The sequence below is a fragment of the Eptatretus burgeri genome, chromosome 2, assembly GCF_056783735.1.
Source record: "Eptatretus burgeri isolate ZD-2024b chromosome 2, Ebu_testis_v1, whole genome shotgun sequence".
Taxonomy (NCBI): domain Eukaryota; kingdom Metazoa; phylum Chordata; class Myxini; order Myxiniformes; family Myxinidae; genus Eptatretus; species Eptatretus burgeri.
This window is the reverse complement of record NC_140962.1, coordinates 97,805,591-97,830,151: the sequence shown is the minus strand read 5'-3', so window position 1 is coordinate 97,830,151 and position 24,561 is coordinate 97,805,591. Positions and strand designations below refer to the sequence as shown.

Genomic DNA, 24,561 nt, shown 5'->3' with positions numbered 1-24,561 from the left:
AGATGATCATCCTCTCTTAGGAATAGGAGATTCCAGGCACCCAGGAGATTCCAAGGGGCCGCCTCAGGGTAACCCAAGGGGATTGTGGAGATCAGCACCTCAGCACCACCCTGACACACACGACCGCAATGGGAAGGTTACTCCGTGGTTTTCCTCCTATCGTCAAATAGTGGGGGCCCCGAAGGATTTGCCCCAATCCCGTCATCCGTTGAGCTGCCCTGCGAAGGGCAGTTGCACAGGAGGTACTCCCACGGAGTGGGTTTTCAGATTTATTTTTACTTTTAGGACGTTTTGCGAAATGAAGGGTTTTATGGTAGCAGGAGTGCAAATCCTTCCACCAACCTTATAAAAAAATGTAAAGTAACCCAACTGCAGGAGGACGTTCACGGACACAGTTGAACACTAGATATGGATGGCCATTGGCTCACAAGAAGCTCCTCCGCCCTTTGACAGGTATTGTTTTTAATCCTGCTGGGTGTCCATACCATACACCCTCCTCACCAGAAAATCTAGTCGGGGAGACAGTTTAGTCACCGACAACCCGACCATGGAACAGGTTAGTCCAGGTTTACATGATACCTGAAGCAAGTCACAGATCTGATCTGGCCTGACCGAACAATAAAAGGTTCCTTGCTCTTTATTGTTTCTTTTCTTGGATATTCATCTTGTATACCTCATAAAGTTAATGTTGCTCATTCACTTCAATGGTGCAATTTGGCCCCAAATCGAATAATTTGGGAGGTGAAGAGAATGGATATCCGCTTGACCACACAAGTTCGCAACTATGAGTTCCACCCTCAGGCCATGCCAATGTATGCTCTCAGCTATTATCTTTAAGGAACAGATGTTAAATAATATATCACGTAACCAATGATCATCGATATATTTTCCGTGACATGCATCGACCATCGTTTCCGCCAGCAAGAGGTGTTCAGAAAAGCTACGCAACAAATATGTAAATGTACATCTGCTATTTACACTGGTTTCAGCACAAGGGAGCGTGCGGTCAATATTATTTCATCTTGTACAAACTCGAAGCTTCAATTCTGCCACTACAGTAAAGATTCCTAACTTTTATGATTAGCTGTGTTTGAATCCCACATGCTGGGTTCAGCATCCATTATATTATGTCTTTACAATTTCATAATCATTCATGAAACATTGGTTGAAACACTTCCACAGAGCAGACTGCAGTCTGTAACAAGAACGGCACTCGATAGAGCACATACCTCCACCAGGTTGAACAGTTAACGTTTGGTACCCCACTGATAGGCTGGATCTGCATTCAGACCATAACAATCACCTAATCAGCTTGTTCTCATCACCGACCCAACTTATCCACCAAGATTTGCCACAATTCGTCCACAACTTTATCAGACATGGTTCTATACTGTATATCGTTGGTATCTCCCACGATGAGGCTGAGTCTTTGGGTCTCACTCTCTCACCGCAGGCAGGTCGGTGGTCTTTTTGTCTTCCAGTCTCCTCTCCGGCCTCGCTCACCCCTGCTCTGATTGCTATCTGTCCCCCCCATGTTTCCGCAGGGCGCTCAAGGTCCACCAGCAACCCCCTTCTGGTAAAACTACCAAAATCAAGAATTACTGCTCACCTTCACTCTTTCATTCCTCTTTTTCCCCACCTTTGGAACAAACTCCCCCACTCTCTTCAATCCAACTCTTCCCTCCAGGTCTTCAAAACAGCCGTTCACCACCATCTCTTATCTTCCCCCATCCAAAATCACGATGTTTTCTACCCCCGTTAATCCACCTCAAACACACCTCCTTCAAATTCCCTGCATTCCTTCTTGAAAGTCCCTGTAGTGTCCATCTTGTTTACCCCGTGTACCCCACCCCATTCCTCGCTCTTCCACAGATCTCCTAATGTCTCTGTTCCCCACTGTTTTGTGCTTCCCTCTCCCACCACTCTTGTTATACGTTCTGTGTGTTAGCTCTTATTCGAGCCTCGACATTATGTATTTAAAAAATAATAAATTGATCGTTTTTGGTCCTATCTCTCAATGGTCAAGAATCACTTTTAAAATTCTAATATCTGGATCCAGATCTTCATCAAAACAAATACGTTGGTGCTTACTACACACCAAACCTGTCCACCAAGTTTCTGCCAAATTCGTCCATAACTTTTTGTGACATCCTGCTTGCAGACAGGCATGACTGTGACAGACCGGTGAAAACGACCTCCGTCCACCTTCGGTGGCAGAGGTCATAAAGAGGCAAATGCTTACAGGATGTGCATGGCACACACGAGAGATATCTTCACACGAAGCCCCATACTCCATCGCAAGTGTCGCTTCGTTGATCATTTCACCTGCACCCTGCACACAAGCACAGCAATCACCGCTACTACAAATTGCAACGCCATAAAATGGTTCAATAGATGCTTTTTCCTTGGCCTTTCCCTTTCAAAGCACAATGTCTGCACATTCACCTCACCCCCTCAACCACCCAATCTCCTCCATAAATCATTCATTAGTTTGGGGAATTTTTCATAATTTTATTTAAAAAAAAATTCATAATTTTAACTTTATCTTGGCCAAGGTTTCTGTGCCTCATGCTCTCCTTCCTTGCTTGCTTCACACAAATCGTCAAACTTGGGTACATGGATACGCCTCGGACAGCAATTGTTAACCCTCTCCCACCATAAGGTATACCACGAACCATCTTTCAGGTGTCTCGTTAAGAGGAACTATCGGAGACGGGTTGCAGAAATGAAACTCGGCTATATGGAAGTGAAATTGCAAACAACGTTGCATGATGAGAATAAAGACATTACAGTCAATGCATTCAAGTTTGCACAATAAACCTGGCACCCTTTCAAAGTGTGCCTCGATATCGAGAAAGCATGGTCCATATATATATAATATATATATAATATATATATATATAATATATATATATAATATATATATATAATATATATATATATATATATATAAATATATATATAATATATATATATATATATATAAATATATATATTGTTGTGGTTACCAAATTCGCAAACCACCATTCAGGTCCCTTAGGTGAGGTATCTCGGTAAGTACATGTGTAGTTAGGCCCAAACCCGTTGTCTAGTGGGAATACATGTCATTTATGCGTGCTGCGACTCTTCAGGATAGCCGTTTTTCTTTTGCTATCTTTATTTTGGACCAACCGCCATGATTACCACCACAACCACAACATCAACCACCAACCACAACGCCGCTTCACCACAACCGCCACGACCTTCCCGTCACACCTCGCAACCGTCGCATCGCCACCGTTCTTGCCCCGCTGTGGGTACCGGTGTTGGACTCGTGCAGGGCGCGCGCCGAACAGCGTGTACAAAATCACGGATTTTGTGCTTCAAAAACGGATCAAAAACGACACACGCCCACTTTTTGCCGTCCAATCGGTGAGCGAGGGGCGAATTGGCCCCGCCCCCAGGGCGATCGATATATGCAAATTTATGGATCAAAAAGCCTTCACGCCCACTTTTTCTCGGGCCAATGGGGAGCGAGGTGAAAGGTCGAAGGGAGGGGGTCAAAGATGAGAGGGCGAAGCTACGGGGCTGATAAAAGGACCGTGTTCGTCAGTCCAGAGAGTCCAGAGGCGGAGAGTAGGAGAGTAGGAGAGTAGGAGAGTCGGAAACAGAGAGTCAAGACTTCGCGGGCGGTGGAGTTGGCAAGAAGGAGCTGGTCGTCGTGTGCGTTGGAGTCGGAACGGAGGGGACGGAGCTGTGGAGAGGCGGCGAGGGCAGACGAGGGGGTGCTCGCGTCGTGCAGGGAGCTGCACCCCAAGGAGGCCGACAGCGCGACCTGGCCGAGGTGGAGACGCTCGTCGCGGGACAATAAAAATCCTCTATACCCCGACCATCAGCAACCCCCTCCTGTTTCCCCCCGCACTGAGATAGTGCGACCAAGGGGGCCCCTTTCCCACCCCCTACCAGACACTGCCCGCGAGTCCCGCGGAGTTGAGGCACCATCGCCGCTCCGCGTCTCATCACCAGACGGGTAGGCCCGACCCGGTCTCGGCCTCAGGCCCGCCTCATCCTTGAGGGTATTCTTTTCCTTGGTTTTGGGTATGTGTTGTCGGCGCCGTCTGTGAAGTAGAATTGTATAAGTGTTGCCGTGTGCTCGGTAGTCGGTATTAGCTCTGCATTGTGTCTTCTCTTTTATATTTGCTTTTTGTGTAAATTGCATTGTGTCTTTTATGTGTGCTTTCCGTTCGTCGCGAATAAATGTGCTTTGTGTTGAACTGTTTCCCGCTTCGCTTCGTCATTTCCTTCATTGAATCCTCATCTTGCTTCACGTAAAGGGTTGGTAGTGGGCTGAATACGCCCGATAATTAATCGAACCGTCGAGGTCGACGATAACACCGCTCGGTTATTCTGATAGTACGGAACGGGTCGCTTAAGTGGCCCGTGTCCGAAGTCGACCTGCGGCGAGGTGCGATCGCCCGGTCTACCCTCCGCGTGGGTACTTAGGTAGGTCGAATTTGGCGAGCAACCCTATCCCACGCGGGGGCTGATTGGCTCGATCGCGGTGAGACTGAAAGGTCCACCCGTGACTGGTTCCCGGCGTTAGTCCGAGAGGGTCACGACTGGATTGTCCGTCCGGTGGGCGACGTGCCGCGATTCGAGTTACGTGGCCGTCAGCACGCCGGCGGGCGCGAATACCGCAACACTGGTGTCAGGAGTGGGATACAAATTCATCGCCCTCCTCGCGGCACTGGTATCGGAGAGCAGGAAAACGGGCTCTCCTGTCTCCGGCTAAATTCACGGGAATCGGTCCAGGGGTGAGAGAAGCGACCCCCGATTCCCTCCAAATTACGAGCGAGCGAAATTAACCCTTTAAGAGAAGCAAGATGGCGTCTCAAGGCGAGCGGGAGCCGGGGGTATTAGAAATGTATATGTGTAGTAATGTAGAGTCCATGGTCCAGGATGGAATCCCCGAGCAGGAAATGTTGATTGTGCAGGAACACGGACTCGCCCAACTGAACCCAGAGCCCGAAATGGGTGCGGCAGCGGCCGCGGTGTATGACACCTCCCCCCCCTCTCCACCAAAGTGCATCCGACATGGCCCAGCTATGCGCCATGCTGGCGGCAATGACGGCAAGGATGGATGCAAATACAAACGAAATGAAAGGCATGAACGAAAAGATGAATGCGGAAATGATAAACGAAATGAAAGGAATGAACGAAAAGATGGATGCGAATACACAAAAAATGGATGAAAAGATGGATACAAATACAAATGAAGTGAAAACGACGATGGATGCGAATACACAGCAAATAAAAAAAAGAAATGAAAGAGCTGCGGGGTGAGACGCAGAACATGGGCCGATGCCTGCAGGCGGGCATGAAGGCCGTGACCAGGGAGCTGGGAATGGCGACTCCACGTGTGGGAGCAAACGAGCTGGAAGGGGGTGCAACGGCTGACAGGCCCGCGGTGGAGGCGGGTGAAAAAATAATTCAGGGGGCGTGTTGGGCGAGGGTCGTGACAGAGGAATCGACGGTGACCAAAAGGGAAAAATTAAATGGGGAGACCAAAACGTGTGAGACGAGACACGAAATGACGACAACGGAAATAATAGTGGAGACAAGGGAGGTAAAGGGTGAAGAGTTGGCAGTGACGGTAGCCGGGAAGGGAAAGATAGAGGAGAGACTGCACGGTGAGGACGGGGTAAGTGACGCACACACACACGGAGGTAGTGGAGGACAATGGGGGTGAGCTCGCGGAGCGTGCAGGGACCCAGTGCGAGCACCTGGATGGCCTCCTCCAGGAACGAGGGGAGGGAGTCTGCCCCCTTGAGGCGAGTCACGACCAGGTGAGTTCGGTCGTGCTTTGCGAGGTTGAGGGGACGGGTGCTGTGAACGGGTGCATGGAGAGCTTGGGGGGTATAGAGGCCCCGGAGACCCTTGTGGGGACACAAATCCCCAGTGTGGTTGTCCCTGTGTGTGTGGTGCAAGGTGTGAGTGCGGCCCCGTGTGTGGAAGCGACCCCGTGTGTGAGTGGTGTGGTGGCGATGGTGCCGGAGTACGTGCTTCCCAGCACGCCGTGTGTGGATGAGGCACGGAGTGTGGGTGAGACACCGCGGGTGAGTGCCCCCGCGTGTGTGGATGAGACACCGCGGTTGAGTGCCCCCGCGTGTGTGAGCGAGGGACGGTGTGTGGATGAGGCACCGCGGGTGAGTGCCCCCGCGTGTGTGGATGAGGCACGGAGTGCGAGTGAGGAACCGCGGGTGAGTGCCCCCGCACGCGTGAGTGAACGGCCGTGTGCAAGGTCGCTGTGTGCAAGGGAGACCGTGTGTGTGAGAGAGCGGTATGTGAGGGAGATGTCGGTTGGCATGCGGGAGCACGCAGCCGCGTCTCCCGGTGTGAATGTGATGGAGTGGACTGTGTGCGTCGTAACACGCAGGTATGCGTGTGTGGAATGGAGACGACGACGGAGACATGGGAGGAACGAAAGCCGGGTAGCGGCTGTAGTTGTTTCGGGGACCGTGCCGGGTTCACCCAGCAGTGAGCACGCGGTCCGTGCTGTGCAACGCACGAGGCCACCACGTGCTCGCTTGCGAGAGTGAAGTCCCGGTCCGGAAACGCACGTGGTGGATTTGCCGATCCCGCGGACGGACAAAGTTTAGGCAGGTAAATGGATTTGGACCGGACGGGTTCTCCACGCGATTGTGTGTGTTGAGCTCCAACGGGCAAAGCACATGTGTTCGCGTGGGGAACCCCTCGAGACGTGGGGCTTGTGTTTTTTTTTTATGCGCACGGTGACGTCATGGCTGCACGTGTGGTTGGAATCCGGCAGGAGGGGTATCCCGGCCGGATGGTACCGTCCAAGGAGGGACGAGGAACACGTGCAGCTGCATGACGTCACGGGCAGGTGCAAAGTGCGCGAGCTCTGAGTTGCCGCGCAGGTGCTGCGCATGAAAAAAAAAAAAAAAGAGCAAGCCTCACTTTCGGGTGCAAAGGATTCCTGGGCAAGGGGTGAAAGACCCCCTTACCTGGGCACAGGATGGAAACTAGTTAGGGGGAAGGGTTAGCTTAGTTAGACCGACTTCATGGGGCAGGGGTAAGTCCTCATGGAGTCCGTGGAATGGATTAGGTAGAGGGATTATAGCGAGATTTAGGTTGGGAAATAAAATGAATTTTTGAGTTAGGAGACAGTGACAGACTTGTGGATGTGTAGAGGGGACGTAGTTTAGCTACGTAGGTTAAAAGGAACGTGCTGTAGTTTAAGGGACGACGTGGGAGCACGAGTTAGTTAGGGGAGGTAGTTAGAAGAATGGCAGAGTTCAGTGGTGTGTGTGTTGAAGAGTTGGTGAGTGAAGTGGAAGCATGTGCTTGGTGAGTGAGTGAGGCCAGCGGGTCTGTGTGTATGGAGTGAATGGGGAATGCATGGTGCGATGAGTGATTGGGGGGAGGAGTGACTCCCGCCCAAGGGACCCCCGGGGTCAGAGTAAAGTGAGTTAGGGGGTTAGTTAAATTGAAAAATGGAGGTCGTTTTGCTGTTGGTGGGAAAGTAGGCTCGAGACCCATTTGGAGGGGTGCAGGAGCCCTGTTGACGGGCTTGGGAGCGTGGCTGCGAAAGGTGAGTATCGCTGAGTGGGTACCCCGGGCACCAGGCTAGTCGGCCAAGGGCCCATGGGGGGCCGGGATAGCGTAGTGGGCACGGGTGCGTCTGCTTGGTGCGGGGGCCCGGGGCGCCATTAGCCGCGTGGGCAGTGTTGTGGGCACGGGTGACCCTCGGAAAGGGGCCCGGGAGGCCGGCCTGCCACGTGTGCGTTTCAGGGGAGGTGCCATGGGGGGCACTCCCCGGTGTTAGGGAGCTGGTAGGCTCGGAGGCAGTGTAGTGCCCGGGGGTGCCATAGCGGGAGAATCGGCAGAGGGTCGTGCCTGCCAAAGGGAGCCACGTGTCCCAGCCAGGAGACCGTGTGAGGGCACGGAGAGAAAATTGGGGGGCGAGGCCCGAAATTGTGAGGACACCAACACAGGCGACGGGAATCTGGGTTGTTAGAACCAATAGTTTAAGCGAGAGGCGCTTGTTGAAAGCCCCGGGGTAGTTTAACAGTTAAATGGTTAGGGTAGATTAGGAGATGTACCCCTCCGCACCATCCATCCCCTCGCTCTCGTTGTGGGCCGCTGGACCCACTTTGGGTTGGATCGCCGAACTCTGGGGAGGCCATTCTGAGGCTTGAGTTGGGCCTCGACACAGGACGCTAGCTCTCCCTTGTTCCCCTCCGGGAAGGGAACGTAGGGGTTGGGAGTAGGCTAGGTGACAGGATAGGTTAGCCGAACAAGGACGATAAAGGGGGTTCGGGGACGATTTATAGTGGGGAAGTAAAAATAAAAACAACAAAAAAATAAGTTGGGGCTAAATTGGGGTTTGACAAATTAAGGGAGTGGGTATGTACAGTGACAGGCAAAGGCGATAGGTTGGGAGGGAGACAGGTAGGTAGGTCCGAGCCCGCCTCCCTAGTGGCCAGCACCACCGCACTCTCTCCACCAACCTCCATTGAACGACAAAGGCTGGCCAACTTCATCGGCTGGCCGTGTTTTGCTTCAAGGCGGAGGCCGGCCAACTTCATCGGCAGCTGTGTGCTGCAAGGCCTGTGCCGGCCAGTTCGTCTGCAGCTGTTGTACTTCAAGGCCTGTGCCGGCCAGTTCATCTGCCGGCTGTGTTTGCCTGCAGCGGCCTTCTTCTGCGGGCTGTGTTTGCCTGCTGCCTTTGCCATGCCATGCCCACTGCCCACGTTCACCAGCCCCGTTCAAATTTTGCTTTGCCCCCCCCTGTTCATTGCCATGTGCGCCAGGATCAAGGCAACAGTTTGCAAGCTGCAAGAACTGCCCTGTTGGCAGCTACAACACGGGCCTGCAGTGGCGGCCCGTGCACCGTGTTTGTGTTCACCCATCCATTCGTTGTGCTCATTGCGTGTGCCACTTGAGCTGGCACGGAGACTGCATTTGTGCAGCCCATGCACCGTTGTGGTTCACTGAGTTCGATTCAAACCATCCATCCATCCATTCGTTGTGCTCATTGCGTGTGCCACTTGAGCTGGCACGGAGACTGCGTTTGTGCAGCCCATGCACCGTTGTGGTTCACTGCGTTCAGTTCAAAAGGGAAGGCCTTGGACTGCGTGTGAGCAGCCAGTCACGTTCCCTGTCACCTGCATTGTTTGAGCCAGAGACTGCATGCGGGCAGCCTGGCTCCCTGCTAACTGCTTTCTTTTTGCAGAGTTCAATGATCCTGGGCCATGGTTTAGTGTAAAATTTGTAAGTTAAGGTTAAGATGTACTGTAAATATGAGTGTGCCCCCGGCATGTCTGTCTAGCGCCGGCAATTTTATTTAAGTCGTCCGTGTGAGTGAGTTTGTTTAGATAGTTACGCAGCCCTCAGGTTATTTATTTTGGGGACACGAATACCATGAATGTCGCACTCAGGGATCCGTAGGTAAAATGTACTAGGGGAAAACTACACATGATGGCACACGAAAATTTGACGACTCGGGACGAGTCTGTAAAAAGGGGAGGGGGTAGTGTTGTGGTTACCAAATTCGCAAACCACCATTCAGGTCCCTTAGGTGAGGTATCTCGGTAAGTACATGTGTAGTTAGGCCCAAACCCGTTGTCTAGTGGGAATACATGTCATTTATGCGTGCTGCGACTCTTCAGGATAGCCGTTTTTCTTTTGCTATCTTTATTTTGGACCAACCGCCATGATTACCACCACAACCACAACATCAACCACCAACCACAACGCCACTTCACCACAACCGCCACGACCTTCCCGTCACACCTCGCAACCGTCGCATCGCCACCGTTCTTGCCCCGCTGTGGGTACCGGTGTTGGACTCGTGCAGGGCGTGCGCCGAACAGCGTGTACAAAATCACGGATTTTGTGCTTCAAAAACGGATCAAAAACGACACACGCCCACTTTTTGCCGTCCAATCGGTGAGCGAGGGGCGGGTGGCCCCGCCCCCAGGGCGATCGATATATGCAAATTTATGGATCAAAAAGCCTTCACGCCCACTTTTTCTTGGGCCAATGGGGAGCGAGGTGAAAGGTCGAAGGGAGGGGGTCAAAGATGAGAGGGCGAAGCTACGGGGCTGATAAGAGGACCGTGTTCGTCAGTCCAGAGAGTCCAGAGGCGGAGAGTAGGAGAGTAGGAGAGTCGGAAACAGAGAGTCAAGACTTCGCGGGCAGTGGAGTTGGCAAGAAGGAGCTGGTCGTCGTGTGCGTTGGAGTCGGAACGGAGGGGACGGAGCTGTGGAGAGGCGGCGAGGGCAGACGAGGGGGTGCTCGCGTCGTGCAGGGAGCTGCACCCCAAGGAGGCCGACAGCGCGACCTGGCCGAGGTGGAGACGCTCGTCGCGGGACAATAAAAATCCTCTATACCCCGAGCATCAGCAACCCCCTCCTGTTTCCCCCCGCGCTGAGATAGTGTGACCAAGGGGGCCCCTTTCCCACCCCCTACCAGACACTGCCCGCGAGTCCCGCGGAGTTGAGGCACCATCGCCGCTCCGCGTCTCATCACCAGACGGGTAGGCCCGACCCGGTCTCGGCCTCAGGCCCGCCTCATCCTTGAGGGTATTCTTTTCCTTGGTTTTGGGTATGTGTTGTCGGCGCCGTCTGTGAAGTAGAATTGTATAAGTGTTGCCGTGTGCTCGGTAGTCGGTATTAGCTCTGCATTGTGTCTTCTCTTTTATATTTGCTTTTTGTGTAAATTGCATTGTGTCTTTTATGTGTGCTTTCCGTTCGTCGCGAATAAATGTGCTTTGTGTTGAACTGTTTCCCGCTTCGCTTCGTCATTTCCTTCATTGAATCCTCATCTTGCTTCACGTAAAGGGTTGGTAGTGGGCTGAATACGCCCGATAATTAATCGAACCGTCGAGGTCGACGATAACACCGCTCGGTTATTCTGATAGTACGGAACGGGTCGCTTAAGTGGCCCGTGTCCGAAGTCGACCTGCGGCGAGGTGCGATCGCCCGGTCTACCCTCCGCGTGGGTACTTAGGTAGGTCGAATTTGGCGAGCAACCCTATCCCACGCGGGGGCTGATTGGCTCGATCGCGGTGAGACCGAAAGGTCCACCCGTGACTGGTTCCCGGCGTTAGTCCGAGAGGGTCACGACTGGATTGTCCGTCCGGTGGGCGACGTGCCGCGATTCGAGTTACGTGGCCGTCAGCACGCCGGCGGGCGCGAATCCGCAACAATATATATATATACATATATATATATATATATATATATATATATATATATATATATATATATATATATATATATATATATATATATATATATATATATATACATAGTGTATGGACTGTATGTATGTATGTATGTATGTACACACAGGTTCAAAATGAATTGCACAATAAATATTGCTTTGGAGGCGATTCAAACCAGATTCATGAAACGGTCGATGGTCTCAACAGGTTGGTTAACAGTGCAAGAGATCATCCGCTTGACACATTCCAGGAATGAACCAAACTATTCATCAAACAGACATTCTATGAATGTGGGTAAGGCTCGAGGTGTCATGCATTCTTGGCCCGGCTTTGCATTTCGTCACTTTGCCGGTCAAGTGACTTCCTGCTCGAGATTTGCTTTCATACTTATGGGTGTTTGTTGCTTATTCCACCCTGGATGCCTTTCAACAGTCATAGATCCTTCCCATAAGGGGGGGGGATACCCCCACTGCAACTCAAACATCAAACTTATAGCAAGAATCTCCCTCCCCCACAATCCCTCTCAAATTAAACTACAACTACCACCATTATGACAACTCGTTTAATGACCATTTTCCATTATTAGGAGGTTGGTCAACTGATGACCCCACCTAGTATTGTCAAACGCATCCTTCTCCATTTACCCCAACAACTGCATGTCTCAACTGATCACACCCTTCAAGGTGTTTTTCAGTCTACCTCTTGGTCTTTTCCCTTCAACTACTAAACTAGTGACATTCTTGACACTCATCTCTGCTCACCACATACCCAAAGCACCTTCGACTTCTCTTTCTCAACTCTTCCTCAGTACTATTAGATTTGAGCCTCTTTCTTATATCTACACTACCATTTATCCTTTAGTGTTACCCCACACATCAATCTCGTATAATCCTTAGCACAGTCTTCTCTATTCCTCTTTCATCTTCTATCCTGATCCCCCATGTCCCCCAACTGGTCTAATACTCTACTTTTTACTTCACTTGGGATAGTTTGTGTGTTATGATGCCACTCAACTATCTCCACATTTCATGCTACCCTTATCCTAGTTCTCACAGCTAATTCCACACCACCACCTCTGCAAACATATCTCAAATTACACCATTTTCGAAAAAAAATCCTCAATTTGTTTCAGTCTTCACAGTTATGCGATACTAAAGGTGTCACTGATCAGCACGGATAGTATCGGAGGCAGCAGCTTTTGGTCAAGATGCGTATCACCATTTCCATGGTCCTAAAGCCTGTATCTCACTGGGCTGTGACAGCTCGCGACAAAATGCGAACGGGATTCTCCAAAATGTCTGGAAACGTTCGCGGTGGTTCTCAATTTCCTCACGTGAGTCGCAGGACGTCGCTCTGGTGTCGCTTGAATTTTGAACATGTTCAAAAAATTCGTGCGACAAATTTTCTCTCAAAATAGTCAGTCGTCGCGGTTGTCTCGAACCGGTCTCGAACCCTTCTCAATTTAGTTTCCGTGAGTCAGAAGGTGCGACAAATGTGAGACACCTTTGTGAGGGATTGGCGACCTATGAAACTAAATTGTGACTGATTGGAGAAAAAAAAAATGATAATCTGTCCTGGGACCCCTGAGAGCGCGACAAAACTGCGTGGCCACCTGTTTATTTTTTTGATACTGTATGAAAACTTGTATGTATTTGTAACTTGACAGTGAATGCATTGTTTGCACTTGAAAATTTTCATGTGATACTTGCATATTTTCATGTGACAATTTCTTTTATTAAAATCTTTTGCTACAATATGTTGTTCTGTTATTTCAAAATAAATTAATCAGAAATTTGCACAATGTATTGTCTACTCAATTTTATATATACATAGAAATCCACATGTTATCCATGCAATGTAATGTCGATAGATTCACAATATTTCAATCCAGATATGACTAAAAAAAAAACAACAAAAAAAAAACCAACGCATAGTCCAAATTGTAAAACCAGCATTGTCTGTCCTCTTTCTCTCCTGTTCTGAGTAAAAGCACTACTACTACCACTACCACTACCACTACCATTACTCCAACAGCCTCTCAGGTTCTGCACTTCTTCACTGCGGTCCAACTCGCTTGACGTCTGATGACAATACGATTGTTGGAAGGGAGAGGCCTCATATATATATATATATATATATATATATATATATATATATATATATATATATATATATATATATATATATATATATATATATATATATATATATATATATATATATATATATATATATATATACAGTCCCGATTTCTCAATTGTCACGCACAGCTGTCGTGCGACTGTTGCACGACATTTGCGCGATGGTCGCACGACCGTCGTGTGACCGTCGCGCGACAGTTGCATGTGCCAAAAAATTCTCAGTTTTGTCACCTGAACATCGCGCGACATGTATGCAAACTCCAGGCGAAGTTCATCCCAAATTTCGCCGAGAGTTCGTGGGACATTCATGCGATATTCGTGATACATACGCAAATGTGTTTTAGTATAAATTCAGCGTGATTCCAAGTGAAAATTATCGCTGTTTTATCGCAATTTTGTGTCTCCAACTAGTCGCGAGCTGTCGCAGCCCAGTGAGATACAGGCTTCAGTGCTGAATGATATTTACCTCCACCACCCAAGGTGGACAGAGATTATGTTTTCACCCATGTCTGTTTGTTACTTGTGAACATGTACTATACGATTTTTTAAAGTATATTGGTTGGTCACGTGGGTTATTCTGTCTGCCTGTCTGTCTGTCTATTGTCCACAGCTCACAATTTTAAACCAATCTTGAAGAAACTTCACCAAATGGGAGAGTTGGTCATAAGCAAGAAGCCTATTGAGGTCAAAAGGTCAACATAAGCAAAGGTGACCAACAACTTCGGTCTAATTTCTTAAATCCTCAATTTTCATCTGATTGACTTGAAATTTGAACAATATTTGCATACCACATCCCTGAATTAAACTACCAATTATTTTTGAGATCTAAAGGTCAAAAGGTCAACATAGGCTCAATGTCTAAAATCATCAATTTTCATCTGATTGACCTGAAATTGAAGAGGATTTTCATCTTTGGTCATTGAAGTCAACCAACTATTTTTAGGTCAAATTTGTTTTAGGGATTTGGCAAAGTATCATGCTTTGCACGACATCTTTCATATTTGTTAGTCTGCGAGTTGGACATCTCAAAAAGTTGCGGACGATATTTGGTGAACAGGTTGGGTGTGTGACGAGGACGAATTGATGAAGATCCAAATCCAGATCCAGATGCGAGAATTCTTTCATTCTTTTAGATTAGATGATTCTTCACCATTGAGAGATGGGGCCAAAAACAATGTACAGCATACTTCAAAACGTTGTGAACGAGTTACGACAAAACTTGGTATTTGAGGTGGTTTGGTGACAATTTTATTACAGCGAGTGCGCTGTATACAATTGCACCAAGTTTGAAATGTCCCCGGCGTCGTCTACCACGTCTCCGGTGGGTCTGGTGTCCTCCCGTGCCTCAAGACAGCCAATGACGGCCGTCCGGTAGATGCAGTGCGTAACCTCGACGGAAATGGCGAAAATTGACGGAAATACCTGAGTCAATGGAAATTTGTGAAACTAATGTGTTATATATGTGAAAACCATTTAATTTATTGCTTGACGGAAAAAAACGAAGAAACGCTCCCCTCATGTACGAACGAACGAAAGACGTCATTTCCGTCCACCACGGCATTTCGCGCCGAACGCAGAAAGCCAAGTTCTTCTTATGCCATCATTCTCTTTAATATTAGCCATAAACAAGTGTTTCGTCATGCATTAGTACTTGAAATTTACTTGCAATCATTCTTTTGCGGCCTCCTGCCACGCTGTATCGAACGATTTCATTCTTTCTGTTATATATATATATATATATATATATATATATATATATATATATATATATATATATATATATATATATATATATATATATATATATATATATATATATGTGCTTATCACAATAATAACAAGATTTTGACATTTCAAATATTAAGTATGCTTTTTAATTGTTATTCAACTGAAAAAGCATAAATTGCATATTTTAACATTTGTGTACTCATTTGATTCACCACACACACTGTATTGAAGGATTTCACTTGTTTTGATTAAAGTCAAGATTCAGATCCATTCAATCCAATGGATACAAAACATAAACTGTCCTACCTGGCTGAGGTATGTGCTCTACCGAATGCCATTACAGTTTTTAACTACTTTCAGGATCAAATTAAACTACTGGTTCGTTGTTGCTGCCAAGCCCGTCAGGCACGCCCATTCAACAGCACAGCTCAATGTGAACCATTCAGCATGGTATGTACGAGTATCACGGTGACCTTTAGATTCATTCCAAATGGATCAATTCCCGTGATAAAATGAGCCATTTCTTTTCACAAATATCTGTGACATACAAAATAGTTCAATAATAGTTGGACAGACTGACAATTTTTTTTTTCGTGCATACATCTATAAAACGACTAACGGAAATGAGCTTTCAACTTGGCAGGCTTGAACCAACTGGAACATGCAAAGGGTAACAGATAACAAATTGAGCCATACCGCTCCCAATATGTGCGCCCCCAGCAGTCGGTCGGTATCCTTATGCCCAAGGATCTTGACCATCCCGTCAGTGTCGTTGTTGGTCTTCGCACGGCTGTTTGCGGCAAAAGGAAACTTTCCGACCTTGTAAGGGATATTCTGTGAAGATTCAAGGGAAAACATTGCCTCCGTATTAAGTCATGTGATTACACTCTTATACCTTTCCAGACAACACAAAAGCTGCTCTTGAAGAACAATCAATAATAGTGATGATGATAATGATAAAAACTGGATAGCTGTGGTCACAAAGCGATAGCCAAGGGTAAGCTCGGGGATACAATGATAGCATATTCTTTTTGGACCACTGCATGGCCTTGAAATTCAACATTTAGGGACAAAATGTAAATTAAGAAAATATGTTCATCTACAATCTATCCACAAAACTCCATCATGAAAATTGGCCACAATCTGAAAAAGGTAGGTCAAGAACATGAAACAAATATCAGGTGCACAACTTCAATGCAGGTACACTATTATGATGATGCAAGAACATCTTGGAAGGCCAAGGGGTCTTTGAGATTCCACATTGGCAAAATTGAGCAACGATAAAAAATTTTTTTTTAAAGTTATTTCTTTTTCAGACTGTCATTTAACCTTGAATTTTTACCTCGGAGGGTATGATGTAAATTAAGCATAAATTCACCTTGCTCTGGGTTATCTCGGGAGGGCAATTTCGTTCTGATTGTTATTTCATTTGCAGCCTGTGGGTGCTGGTTGCATCATTGCTGGGAGCACAGCTGTGTCACTGATGTAGTGCCCCCTGTTGCCAGTAAGCTGGAAGGATGACAAGTTGAGTCAACCCACCTGGTGTTATTTAATGTGTAAAACTAAAGACCCTAAGATCTTAAGCCAGCCACCTTAACCGTTAAGCCAACACAGTGCTTTTCGTTCTGATCGGACAAACCTTGGTGGAGTTTTGTTGAAAAAAAATAAAATAAAATTCTATTAGGTCATGACCTTAAATGCAGTCAAGGTCAAAACTTGTCAACCCCACCTACTTTTAAATCCCATTATTGATTCAAAATTTCATTCCAAAAGTCCCATACAGCTCTGGGATACAGTTTTGACAGTCAGGAAAAAAACAACCTAAATGGTTGTTTAGTACTCTTCATGGTCTAATAAACTTTGGGGTACCATAAAAAATTGGGGGCACCAATTGCAGAAACAAACCCTATAACAGGCCTGATAGGAAGAGACTGAATAATAAACAAGTATCAGTTAATCAAATCATATTTGGGATCCTAAAAAAATAAAACAAAATCGAGACAGACAAAGAGTTGAAGTACATTGCATATATTCAACACAATTTGTATGCCATATACCTCCTCCTTCAGCTGTTCCTCAGTCTGCCCAACCCAAGCGACCTCTGGATGCGTGTAAATGACTGAGGGCACGCAGTTGTAATCAATGTGCACCGCGCCACCTGCCATGCCCTCGACACAAATGATGCCCTCATCCTCCGCCTTGTGCGCCAGCATTGGTCCGGCCACCACGTCACCGATAGCATAAATACTGAATGATATCGGGTAAGGGATAGGAGGTTAGTACACATTTTATATGAAACATGACAAGCATGTCAGGATACTGGGTGAAGTTAATCAGCAAATGATTACAAAAAAATATTTTTCAATGAGAACAAAGCCAATCGTACCACCTGCATTTCGGCAGTGCACAATATAAATTGCTCGTTGTTTATATGTTGGCCGTTTTGTGCTGGTGTCACGGCCGAATGCTCTGCTTATGATGAGGTGCATCAGCACTGCCTGCCTGCCGAAGGTGGAAGTGCTGAGGTGTACATATGACAAGCATGATGGCACAAATAGCTTATTGTTCTTCGAGGGTGGCTGAAAGTTAACCTGATTTTTAGATCCTTGTGGAGGATCTCCAAGCCTTACTCACGTCTGTTGTTCTTCATCTTCTTCTTGTGGACTTTTTTGTTTCACAGCCTACAGTTTTCATCGAAACTTCCTGAAACTTGGCATATATATGTAAAAATACCCTGCGCAGAGAGTAACCATCTCCGATTTTGAAAATTCCTCCCAGAAAAAAAGTTATGACGTCAAAATATCTCCGCTAATGGAAATCACCTCAAAAATTATCTCCGAAACTAGGCAAACTTTTTAAATTTTATTATTGCAGGAATCGAACAGGGCATTAGCAGAGATGAATAACCACACATATGATGCATCACTATGACGTCATATCAATTTTTATGACGTCATTCCTATTTTTTGACTTGTTTCACAACCCAGAGTTTTCATCGGATCTTCGTGAAACTTGCCATGTATATGCAGAAAGCCCACACGCAGGCAGTAACCATCTCCGATTTTGGAAATTCTTCCTAGAAAAAAAGTTGACGTCATAATATCACCGCTAATGGAAATCACCTATACCATTATCTCCGAAACTAGGCAAGCTGTTTGAATTTTGTTTGTGGGAATCAAGCCGGGCATTAGCACAGATAATTTATCGCAAACCTGATACATCACAATGACGTCATATTCGTTTTTATGACATCATCATTAAGAGGACGAGGATGTTAGCTCATTTGAGCTTGTTATTATATATATATATATATATATATATATATATATATATATATATATATATATATATATATATATATATATATATATATACATACACACGTATACATAGATAGATATACATATACATCTTATATATATTATTTCCGAGTTTGTGGTTTCGTGTCGCGCTATCTTCGACTTTGTTCTGCGCTCGAGTAACGTGATATTCGGCTTACATTATCTCAAAGACCATATGAGGTGCATGGAACAAAAAAAGTAAATAAAATGGTTCTGAAACAGTGAAATCGTATTCCACTTACTGCACTAAAGTAAAATTACTACTGATACTCTGCATCAGTTCCTTTCTCAAACACACCCACCCCAACATGTCGCGCAGAGCACGGGTTACGCGAGTACATACAAATATATAAACACGAGAGCAAAATGAAGTATGTGAAACTTACCGTTATTACTCCAAACTAGGCTTTTGATTGCATGTATGCATTTGTCCCACCAGTGTGACAAAGTTTGAGGACCAAGCAAATAAATATTTAATACAATATGATAGAATGGTACTGAAGGAGAAAACTTATCTTTCAGAGGTCTAGTCTGGGTTCGATTCCCGACCTGACTATAAACTGTTACATTCGTGCTTCACAGGCAGGGCATTACTAAGTGTGTTGTCCTGAGGACAGAGGTTAAACTGGGTGTTCTGTGCATTTGCATTATCTGAAGGGCATTAAAGATCCCACGGGGGTCTTTCGCGAACAGATCCATCCCACGTGGTCTTTCTTTTTCTATTGCTGGCACCCTGAACAAATTACAAATCCCTGCCCTAACCTTCAGGGGGCTCCATGCCAGCTGCACGACCGCGTTCCCAGCAATGATGCAAGCGAATCGATATATAGCACAGATAAGCAGTCATTTCAAGACTTCTGCCTTCACAAACTAATCACTAAAACCTGATGCTCCAAAGGAGATGGTAATCACTCAGTGAAATGACTGGATTACGAGGGCGATAGGTCAGCATTTTCCATCACAACTTTTGATCATGAGTGTAATTTTCGACCCACCTCTTACCAGTGCTCACGTCATCACTGGTAAGGGGCGAGTCTAAATCTGTGGGAGTCATTCAGCTTGGCTCGACACCAGCACACATACTATTCATGATCAACTCACATCCATTTTCAAACTTTATGGAGCACTGAAATACACTTCTAAAACGGAAAGCTATTCTGCAAGTTTTAGTTGGCCTGATATCATCAATTAGAAGACGAGATTACACAAAACTGTCTGCAGCACATGACAATCTTTGCCGCAATCTTGGAAATGCCCAGAATGGTGCGCGCAGCCAGCCGTGATGTCAGTATTTCTGCAGCATTCGCACCTGGGTATTTTGGTCTGGAAGCGTGCGTTGATGGGCACCCGCCCATGTTCATCCAGCTCAAGTCCAACCTCTTTGAGGCCCAAGTTTTGCGTGTAAGGGCGACGGCCAACGCACACAAGAAGCACGTCGCAGGCAAGAGAGTCTGCTGCACCACCCTTCGCAGATTCCAGCCTGCAACAGCAGGAAGATGCCCATGGTGTACTCCACACAAGTGCAGCTATTTACCATCACCGAGCAAGCGTGTGGGAGAAAACTCGACAAACGACTCACTGCACATCTATCTTGCCATCTGACCGCCGGGATGCACTGGTAACCTTGTGGTTCAGCTTAAACTTCATGCCCTGCTTTTGCAGGATACGCTGAAAATTCTTGGATACTTCCATGTCGATGCCAATGCCTCCGACGTGTCCCAGGAACTCCACCGCAGTTACTTCAGCACCAAGGCGCTGCCACACAGAGCCCTGACAGCAAGGGGGGGGGGGGGATAATAAGTGACCAAGCATGCAAGAATAGAAAGAATATTTTTTTTATGCATTTAAAAGGTAGCTCTCCGACCTTGGTACATACACATTTTTGTTTTATTACTTACGAAATCTAAAGATTTCTTTAGATTTCTAAATTTCTAAAATATACTTACGAAATCTAAAGATTTAACATTAGTGTACTCATTTGATTCACCACACGCGCTGTGACTAATCTAAAGATTTCGTAAGTATATTGATCACTTCCGTCCTCTGTTTGCGTGTTTGTGTGTTTGTTTGTTTGTCGGCATGATAACTCGAACGGAAGAAGCTACCAATGTCAAATTACACCACGTGATTCAGGAGGGTGATGGCTGGTGCTGATTAGATTTTGGTCAAAATCGGTCAAAGGTCAAGGTCACAGTGAGATCAAACATCCAAAACATAACTCGAGAAAAGTTACCACAGGTATTGTTGAGGGAGCGTGAATTTGGAAGATCGAGGTATGTTCGGCGGAATTTGTGTGTCAATTCGTCGAGTTACGGCTGTTTCAAAAATTTCAGTGTTATAAAATAATATTAAATAATTCCGTAAATTCCTGTGGAGAAATGGAGTATATTTGTTTCAGTCGACGTTACGAGTTCATTTTATGCGATCGCTTAGGACGCTTAACACTCGGTTGTCGAAATTCTCGTAAAAATCGGATGTTTTGGAGATGTTTTAAGATTGTATAAAAATATTTCACCCACCGCGTCACGGCTCGTCACGTGGCGAGGTTTTGCGTGTGCGCCCCGGCGTCCTTTCGAGTTGGGGGGGGGAGGGGGCGTCGAGTGTGACCTTTACGTTACGTTAATCCGCAGTAACTCGAGAACGGAAGAAGCTACCAATGTCAAATTACACCACGTGATTCAGGAGGGTGATGGCTAGCGCTGATTAGATTTTGGTCAAAATCGGTCAAAGGTCAAGGTCACAGTGAGGTCAAACATTCTATTTTTGATGGTTTGGTACAGAATCATCGTAGAAACTTCTGGTTTGCGTCACTACCTTCTCGAGAGACAGCTTTTATTAGACAAGGTCAGAGGTCAAGTTGACGATTTCGTAAGTACCAGTCTATGACTGCTTGTTTGTTTGTTTGCATGTTCAATATGACAAAAATCACAGCATAAACATGTGTACACTAATTGAGAGATGGGGCAGCTTTTTTTTTTTACGAATACAGGGTCTTATCCATGCTTCTGTGAGGGTAAAGATGCTTTCTGTCAATTGTAAAGTCTGCAAGCTCTGGATTATTTCATATACCAATCAATGATGTCACATCTCTTCAGGGCGTGTTCTTATACAACAATGCAGAAATGTCTCGATGTTGACCACGAAACCAGGCCGCCCCTTTTAAAAATAAATGCATTGTGTGCACGAGCAGGTACTCCAGCAAATTAGTATAAATGCACTTTGTAATTTATTTTATTGATCACAACACATCACACTCCATAATAATAAGATAAGGGAACACGATTTCTCATACCGAATACTACCAAAGGTGGAACCATTTCCGCCACATGTAAATTTTGGCAACATCCGCGTTTACTCCATCATAGTAAGGATTCCAACTGTGAACCTGAAATCGATCATGTTGTCAAGAAGTAATAAATAAATAAATGAATAAAAGTTTCATCAAAAACTCCATGAAGGAATTTGATGCAGAGGGTAATTCCAAATTGGGCTGAAGCAACAGACTTCATGGACAGTATTATGGTAACTAATCAGTGGGATTTGAACAACAACAATTACTTTAAATTAGGCCGTGAGAAGCAGGCTGAGAAGTGGCTACAAGACTAATTTTGTTTCATCATCATCATCATCATCATCATCATCATCATCATTGAGATTTGGGATTTTGAGACAGCTACATGATGGACTCTGGGTAAAACGTTCTCCATGAGATATCTGCTCATGCTGTGTGGGATCTCAAAATTGACTACCTGTGTACAAAAAGGCACTTTTTGGTATTTTGCCCATTTTCTTGGACTCATATCTTCCCGACTACTGATTGCAGAGTTACTAAACTATGGGAGCACACAGAAACCACAACAAAGCTTAAAAATCAGAAACACTGAGGCTGTCCATGTTTCATTTGAAGAACCAACCAAATTAAAACAGAGCAACTTATTCGTAAAAAAAAAACCAAAAACAAAATGGAGATTTCCCCTGTTTCAAAGGGACCATTCATCAAGTAATAATACACGCAATGGGATAAAAATGCACACGTCAGTCAAACCTACTAGGATCCTCCAGCTAGTGATGTCACGAGATTACATAGTCGGTAATTAATTAGTGACAATTAATGCAATTGGTACCTCCAGCAAATTAGGAAGTTTCTGCTTTGAAAAGTTTGAACAATGAAGGGCATAACATGCACCGCAGACGCATCAATTTGACAAGGAGAATAGGGTACCATCATCTAAGTGTGTTGGTAAAATCCACTAAGATAGCACACTAATCAAACATACAAATTGGATCAGTGAATGACGTCATGGATTTCATCAAAATCATCCCTTTAATTACCACCCTCAAATAACTTCTGTTCATGCTTTTGACAAATTCATGCAATTTTGGAATTTACAAATATTTGTAAAGGACAAGTTAAAGAATCACAAAAATGGCAAATTGATTGCTGCATTTACTGAAAGCTCAGTGAGACAACCCCAAAGGTGCCGCTTCACCAATTTTGTTATAACCTCCACAAGATTACTGAGCTGGAACATTCTACTTTTTTTGGAAACAAAGTCGAGGCTCATGGAAGAGCTAAAACACAGAGCATGACAAAACAGAACAAAAGGACCACTAGAAAGAGAGGGGAAACACCAACAGCAGAGTCAAAGGACAAAATAGACAGACACTTGGACAAATAAGGGATGTGGGAAAGAAAGAGGGGTAGGGGAGGAAAAGATGGAAATAGAAGCAAACTCTGAGGAAGAAAAAACTGTAAATTTGGGAGGGTTTGGGTGGGGTGTTTTAACTGACATTGACTAAGATAATGATTTTGGTTGGGGGGTGATCTGAGAGGTGGTGAACAGCTGTCTTGAAAATATGGAGGGAAGAATGAGGAAGTTAGTTCCACAGGTGGGGGGGGGATATAAAAATGAGGAAAGATCGAGTGGACCCTGAGCAGCGATCCTGTATTTTGGGAGTTTCACCAAAAGAGGGTTAATGTTGGACCGTCTGTGCCCTGCAGAAAGTTGAGTGGGACAAAGCACAGAAAAAGCAGAGAGCGCAACACCAGTAAGGAGGCTGTAGAAGACAGACCTGTCTGAAATGGTGAATTGATAGGCCCATAGACTCAGCTTCATCGTGGGAGATTCCAATAATCTTACAGGCCTTGGTTTCCACAGTGTCAAGCTGAGCAAGGTGTGAGGCAGGCGAACTAGCCCAGAGGAAGGAGGAGTACTCCATAAAGTATGAATGAAAGCCTTGTAGGTGAATACGAGTTCAGGTGTGCCAAGGAAAGGCTTTGTACAACAGAAGATGCCCAGTCAGCGGCTGGCTTTTGAGGCCAACTTAGAGATGTGGTTTGCCCAAGAAAGATCATGACTGATAGTGACACCCAAACATTTGAGCGACTGAACTTCAAGAGGATGGTTAAGAAAGTAAATAGGATTAGATGGTTTGCCAGACAGTCTGTTCAGAGAGAGGGAGTGAGAGTGTGAGATTTGTCAGGTTTAAAATACATATTCAAAGTGTGTGACCAGCTTGTGATTTTATCAAGGTCTGAAGAGAGGCAATAGACTGCTGCCTGTTTATCTGAAGGATTAGGAATGTCATGACAGAGGGTGGAGTCATTCATAAAGAGATAAAGAGGACTTTCCAGAGAGTCAGAGAGATCGTTGATAAATATTAAGAATAGCATGGAGCTTCGACACACTGCCATAAGAATAGGGTGGATATGCTGATTCTGGCTCACTTTCCCCCATGTTAAGTGAATGGGGATTCTCAGCGATTCATATTTTTTTTCCCTAAAAAAATAAACCTTTTTATCCAAACCTGTTGAATTCTCTGCTGTTGAAATATCTAAAACATGTAAGTGAATGGAGATTTTAATAGCCTCCCCTTTTAGCCTCGGAGCACTTTTTTTTTTCAAATAACCAATGCATATTATTTAGCTCACTCATTGAACCTATAAAGATTTGGTCATTCTCAAATTCCTTCAATAGTTAAATTTTCTTTGCACAATAATCCCCATCTAAAATATTTAAAAATAAAACATTTGAATCTTTATATTTTTCAAGATACCCCTTTTGTGTCATTATGAAATGATATCTTCTCTCATTGATCTCATCTGACCACCTCCTGAGTT

At 45.6% G+C, this 24,561-nt stretch overlaps 1 protein-coding gene and 1 long non-coding RNA gene across 2 annotated transcripts in view; one reads left to right on the top strand and one right to left on the bottom strand.

Annotated features, from left to right (window-relative positions):
- The window catches only part of LOC147032641 (uncharacterized), a 451,936-nt gene that overhangs the window by 139,587 nt on the left and 287,788 nt on the right, over positions 1-24,561 (top strand). The gene's annotated exons all lie outside the window — the stretch shown is intronic.
- Positions 1-24,561, bottom strand: part of DLD (dihydrolipoamide dehydrogenase) — a 66,844-nt gene that overhangs the window by 5,296 nt on the left and 36,987 nt on the right. The window contains exons 9-13 of the mRNA XM_085870438.1: positions 20,020-20,210; positions 19,750-19,920; positions 17,157-17,346; positions 15,796-15,933; positions 2,243-2,332 (exon numbers count right to left, since the gene is read on the bottom strand). Coding sequence (XP_085726564.1) covers positions 2,243-2,332; positions 15,796-15,933; positions 17,157-17,346; positions 19,750-19,920; positions 20,020-20,210 — 780 coding nt within the window. The remainder of the gene's footprint in view (positions 1-2,242; positions 2,333-15,795; positions 15,934-17,156; positions 17,347-19,749; positions 19,921-20,019; positions 20,211-24,561) is intronic.